This window comes from Papaver somniferum, unplaced genomic scaffold (assembly GCF_003573695.1).
Source record: "Papaver somniferum cultivar HN1 unplaced genomic scaffold, ASM357369v1 unplaced-scaffold_21, whole genome shotgun sequence".
Classification (NCBI taxonomy): domain Eukaryota; kingdom Viridiplantae; phylum Streptophyta; class Magnoliopsida; order Ranunculales; family Papaveraceae; genus Papaver; species Papaver somniferum.
This window is the reverse complement of record NW_020631041.1, coordinates 6,396,254-6,402,453: the sequence shown is the minus strand read 5'-3', so window position 1 is coordinate 6,402,453 and position 6,200 is coordinate 6,396,254. Positions and strand designations below refer to the sequence as shown.

Genomic DNA, 6,200 nt, shown 5'->3' with positions numbered 1-6,200 from the left:
ATTTCAGTTTCCGCATGATATTGTTTTATCTTTATAATTGAAATAATATAGGCTGTACGTTAGATCATCAATTAGAGCAATCCAACCTTTGGTTGTTGATTGTCATTGATTGATCCTTGGATATTGGTCTTTGGTACCATCCAAGTTATTCCTTGTATTTGATTAGTACTCGCAGTTTCTGTTTGAGGAAATCAAATCAAGAGAGAGAGAGATATAAACTCGTTGATGTACTTTTAATTGATTGAGTCTTATTGATTCTCTTAAAATTATATTCGAGTTTGTCCATACAGATTGCTAAGAGAAATATTGGGTGATGTTGTTAGACCCCCACTTTTTCATATTTGACTATGTCTCATGTAGAATGTTTAGTGTGAATAGTAAAATGCGAATGTCAAACTATTATTTTTGGGCATAACCCCGACAATCTCCCACTAGCACGAAAACAATCAAAATTCAGATTTGACTCTCATCTCATCAACATGACTGACCATCCCAACTGCATGACAAAATTCTAGTTTAGTACATAGCATGGCATAATGAGACTATGTACAACTGAAATAGAAGATACCTGATTCATTTCTTGCAGTACCTTTGATGTCTTAGGACAAAGAGCTTTTGTAAGTTTGATGTTATGTCTATAGGCTTTGATTCCTACTTCCATTCGTTGTTTATAACTGGGTATAGAGTATTGTAAAAAAGAATAACAATCGTCGTCCATATTTGTATTCATGATAGACTTGATAATGGCACTGTTGCGTAGCACATGCAGACGCGTCTAAAATGGTTATGCGTCCGCGTCAGATTACGTCCTACATTTGGAATCGCATGATCTGCAGGGTAGACACATCAGTGACATCACATGCATATGTCACTAACTATTTTAGTATAAAAGTGTCTTAATTTTTTGTATATTTACCGTGTTATTAGTATATATGCTTATTTATACATAGTTTATTATATATTAGGATTGTTGAGAAATTACAGTTATAATATGAAACCCATTATAGGGGCTCCAAGTTCTAGTTTTGAGGGCTCACAAAGTGACAAAACGGGACCATTGAACAGTAATCTCTAAAACCCCTTATCTTACTAGTTTTATTAATGGCTAAAATACCCTCAATTAATTAGTGTATGATGAAGATGAAATCATATTTTCATCATGATGAAGATGATGATCATACACAAAAAGAACTAAATCTATTATCTTGTCATTCTCTTTTCATTCATAAATAATGATGAAGTTGATCATAATTTCATCATAATGAAGATGATGATCATAAACAAAACCTATTATTCTCCTTCCTCTCTCCTTCTTCTCCATTGCGATGAAATTATTGGCTATCATGAATACAAAGAAAAAACTAAGAAAACCCATCACTTATTTTTTCTTTTGAAAACCCCCAAATTCGAACCGTAAGCCAATCTACGTTTGGGATTATTTATCGACCCAACCGTCGGTAGAAATTACGATATGGAAGTATGAATTTTCAAATTGTAGGATTTTTGAAACCAGAATCTACAGTTTGGAAGTTAAGAACTCCAAACTGTAGATGACTCACGGTTAAGAGACAACACCATATGCAAAATCAGTTAAACTTACGGTTTGGAAGTATGAATTTTCCAAACCGTATGCAAATTATGAGTTTTTCAAACCCTAAACAATGTCTACGGTTTAGAAAATAAGAATTTTAAACTGTAAACAGTTCTGAAACTGTGTTTTCAAAAACCTAATCCGATCGAATCTATCTATTCATTCAGTAAAACTAATGAAATTTTATGAGTTTTTTAATTTTTACCTTATTGAAGTCATTGCGGGTGGAATTATTTTGTTAATCGATGATGAATTATTTTTAGAATCAACGATAAATCGAAGAAATAAACGATGGAGGTGATGAGGAAGAAGAAGATGGAAGAGTTAAAAGAGAAAAAATTTCTTCTCCAATGGATTAGTTTTTGGTTCAAATATTTAATTTAAGAATTTGTTTGTCTGCGTCAGCTCTCATCATGTATGCATCACCGAGTCCACGTCGCTGCAACCCAGTGGCACCGCAATTGGAAGTTCGGCAAGAAAATAGAAGAAAACGTTTTCTGGTCGAACGAAAGCTGGGCCTATGCCACCTAACAGAACCTAGACAGTCGGGCCGGAACCACTGACTGGCCCCCCATAGCCAACTCTCTTACTTCATCATCCTGCTTTGGCTCGAAAGACTTTTGCAGCAAAAATCGTCCGAGTTCCAAACTCAAAAATGGCGAAAAAGAAAACGAAGCCAGTCCCAACCGATTCAGATCCTCCTGAAAAAGAAGACTGTTGCGATGCTTGCTGCTCCGGCACCACCACCGCCACCACCATCATCATCCTCCTCACAGTGTTAATCCCATTCATTTCCTTAGTCGTCTACCAATTCAAACAACGCATTCCAATCAAACCAATCGATCTCTCCGTATACGAACGTGGTCTTGTTAGAATTAGCACTAATTACAACGAAATCATCACTGTAAGTTCATAAATTCTATCTATTAATCTTTAATTTCGTTGTTTCGAGTGTTTTTTTAGTGTTTGATTTCTTATGAGATTTCATTTTGTGAAGAAATTCAGGAAAATTCTAGGGTTTCTGAGAATACATTGGGGCGGAGGCGTTATTCGTTTCCTACGTTGGGTTATATAACACCTTGGAATGCAAAAGGTTATGAGTTGGCTAAGAGGTTTAACTCTAAGTTTACACATTTATCACCTGTTTGGTATGACTTGAAGAGGTATGTGACGCTGGGGTTGTTATTCTTGCTTGTTCAGACATGGTGATTGATGTTTCGTTGTTGTGGTTTATGAGGTGAAATTGGTTTTGTTTGTTTGTTTGTTTCAGTGAAGGTAGTCGGTTAATCTTGCAGGGGAGACATAATGCTGATGTTGGGTGGATTAAGGATCTTAGAAAGAGTGGAGATGCACTGGTAAGAAAGTAGTGAACTTAAAATATGTTATTCTAGCTTGCGTAGATTGTGTATTGTGTGGAAATTGAACTAAAATGGAAGGAAGTAGTGAACGGAAAACATGTTATACTAGCTTGGTAGGTAGCGCATTTTGTGGAAATTGAACTAAAAGGGAACTTTAGAATGGCTTGTGTGGAAGCATGTTAGACGGAATGAATTGAGTCAATTGTTGTAGCAATTAAAATGGCTTAGCTTATTCTTTCATCGAACTGAGTGTAGCATCGTGAATGGAAAAGAAAGAAAAAAAAAAAAGCTCAACAAAATTGGGTTGAGGGGATGTTTTGGGATTGATTTTATGTCACACTGCATTCTCGAGTAGGAAAGAAGTTGTTGCTTGCGTAGGTTGTGCATTGTGTGGAAATTGAATTAAAATTCTAAAAAGAGACATTGAAATGGCCTGTGTGGAAGCATGTAAGACGGAATGAATCGAGTCAAATGGGGGGGAGGGGTGGTAGTTAAAATTGGCTTACCACATTCTTTCATCAAACTGAGTGCGGCTTCGTGAATGCAAAACATAGCTCAGCCATATAAGGTGCCACGTGTGAGGGGAGGTTTAGAGCTTGATTTACATCACATCACATTCTCAATTAGGGAAGAAATAGTTGCTGTTAATGTTAGCACTTGATAAAACAATATGTTTAGGTAAGTGACAGGTCCATGACATGATTTCAGTCTTTCGGCTGTAAGAGTAAATCTGAGCCTCTCTGCTGTATAAGTAACCCCCTGTTAGTAAAATAATAGGTCAGAAATACTTCAGTAGGTTTCTGGTGCTGATATACTGTACCTAATCTTGATGAATATGCAGAATGATTATGCTTTGACTCGTTTTTGTAGTTGTCCTCTTCTTCTATTCCCATTGTAGTCACGGTGTTGATATTGTTGTAATGCATGATATTGCTTAACAGGTATTACCTAGAATTGTTCTAGAAGCGTTTCCTAATGAATTGCTTAAAAAGAAGAAACGGAGGGAGGAAGCAATAAATCTTATTTTGGAAGAGTGCAAGTAAGCTGTCTATCTCAATTTTTATTCTCCTCAACTAGTCGTTAGTGTTATAGTCAGGACACTAAAATTCTCAGAACTGATCCTCCAACCTCAATTTGAACATACCGAAAAAGTTAGGCAGATTAGAGCTTCAGGCCATGTTATGCTTGGAGTAGAAGAAGTCTTCACTGCATTCTTTAATCATGTCCTGGAATTTGTATGATTATGCATGATCATGAACTTGATGTACTGTTAAAGCTTACTAGGACGAGTTTTTCTTCCATGCAATTACGAAACTAAATCACAGGCTTTTAGTCTAGTACTGTATAATAGTTCATGTTTCAACCATTACAAATTTACTTTATACTGCTTAGGGAGATGGAATATGATGGTATAGTGCTAGAATCTTGGTCAAGGTGGGCAGCATATGGCATTTTGCAGGATCCAGAAATGCGAAGTAAGGTGACTGCAAGCTCTTTCATGCATTCAAATTTGGATGGCTATGACCCAGTACTGTATAAGTTTTGTTAATACGTAAATTTCATGAAAAATATTTGTTTGTACACGACACAGGCACTGCAGTTTGTCAAAGAACTAGGCAAAGCACTGCACTCAGTGACTTCAAAGAGGAACGATGAGAGTCGTCTACAATTAGTTTACGTAATTGGTCCACCTAGCTCGATAAACCTACAAGAACATGATTTTGGGCCTGAAGATCTTAAGAGCTTGAGCAATGCTGTTGATGGTTTTTCACTGATGACATACGACTTCTCAGGTCCTCAAAAGCCTGGTCCCAGTGCACCTTTGAAGTGGATTACGTCAGTACTTCAAGTGCTTCTTAGTGGTAGCGGTGGCAATTCAAAGGACTTGGCCCACAAGATATTCCTTGGAATCAATTTTTACGGGAATGATTTTGCTGTCTCAGAAGGTATGTTGCTTTACATAGTGGGCAAGACATTTATCTGAACAAGTTCTGTTATTAATGCTCGGACCCATGTTTTTTGTCAAATGAGCCCTAGAAGAAAACTGAACCATAGAATTCAGGATTTTTCTCTTAAGTTGCCAGTATGTCTATCTGAGTAAATGAGTTTTACGGTTGAATTGCACAATTTCTATGTTAAAATGTGCAACTTTTATTTGCTTTTATTGATTTGATGTTTATGAAAATGATTTGGATTTTGCAGGGGGAGGTGGAGCTATTGTTGGAAAGGAATACTTGTCTTTGCTGGAGAAGTACAAACCTGCTCTACAGTGGGATGAGAAGAGCGAGGAACACATGTTTTTGTACACTGATAACATAGGAATCAAACACACTGTTTTCTACCCATCGTTAATGTCAGTCTCAAAGCGATTAGAGGAAGCTCGTCAATGGGGTGCCGGTATTTCAATTTGGGAGATAGGTCAAGGTTTGGATTATTTCTTTGACCTTCTTTAGTTTCTGATCACTTTCAGAAACTATCTTGAACAAAATTATGTACGAACACTTTTCAGTTCTTAGTTTGGATTGTAATGTTGTCGAAATCTCATCCTTATAATCTACCTTTTAAACATTATATCTGTATTACTGTCTAGTTTTATCAAAGGGTAACTGAGTCGATTGCTATCCACTAGGACACCCTTTATCCGACATTTTTTTATTTTTACTTTTTTAGCATCTTATCCCAGTTTACTGCTTGCAGTTAATGGGACTAAGAGCAAAGGCTATGGGTAGTCTCCAAATGGAGACTAACTCTTTTATATGAAAGACTACTCGTCCATATGAACGAGTGAAGCTATTATGGGCAAATACAAAAAAAAGACACTACACGGGAGACAGTCTCCCGTTTAGTTAAAAAAAAATTGGATTTTGGACCAGACGGGGGACTGTCCCCCGTCCAAAAAAAATAATATTCTTCTTAGACAGGAACAATCGCCCGTCAAACAAAAAAAACTACGAAAAAGGCTGCATAGACGGGGATAGTCCCCCGTCAAAAAAAGAAAACGAAAAAAAAAAGTTTTTAACGGGGGACTGTCCCCCGTTTTATACTAAAAGTTTCTTTTTCCTGATAGGGATAGTCCCCCGTCTAGTGTGAAACTCCCAACTAATCGTTCGACTGAACGAGTGTGTGGAAAGATTTGGGGAAAAAGTGGGTTGAAACCTACCCATAGAAGAGCCTAATTTGCTCAAATTGGTAGTGCACTAACACTACCCATAGCCCTTGCTCTAAGGATGGGATGGTTTACAACTCAATCA

At 37.0% G+C, this 6,200-nt stretch overlaps 1 protein-coding gene across 1 annotated transcript; it reads left to right on the top strand.

Moving 5' to 3' along the window:
- Nucleotides 1–2,195: 2,195 nt before the first annotated feature.
- Nucleotides 2,196–5,549, top strand: LOC113339312 (chitinase domain-containing protein 1-like). The gene is made up of 7 exons (XM_026584605.1): nt 2,196–2,495; nt 2,597–2,754; nt 2,862–2,946; nt 3,891–3,988; nt 4,342–4,429; nt 4,541–4,895; nt 5,152–5,549. Exons 1-7 carry the CDS (start codon nt 2,247–2,249, stop codon nt 5,400–5,402), a joined length of 1,284 nt encoding a protein of 427 aa, XP_026440390.1. The 5' UTR covers nt 2,196–2,246; the 3' UTR covers nt 5,403–5,549.
- The last annotated feature ends 651 nt before the right edge of the window (nt 5,550–6,200 follow it).

Coding starts and splice junctions, on each gene's coding strand:
- LOC113339312 (XM_026584605.1), top strand. CDS start 2,247: ATGGCGAAAAAGAAAACGAAGCCAGTCCCAACCGATTCAGATCCTCCT. Junction 2,755..2,861: donor GTTTGGTATGACTTGAAGAG/GTATGTGACGCT, acceptor TGTTTGTTTCAG/TGAAGGTAGTCGGTTAATCT. Junction 4,430..4,540: donor ATCCAGAAATGCGAAGTAAG/GTGACTGCAAGC, acceptor TACACGACACAG/GCACTGCAGTTTGTCAAAGA.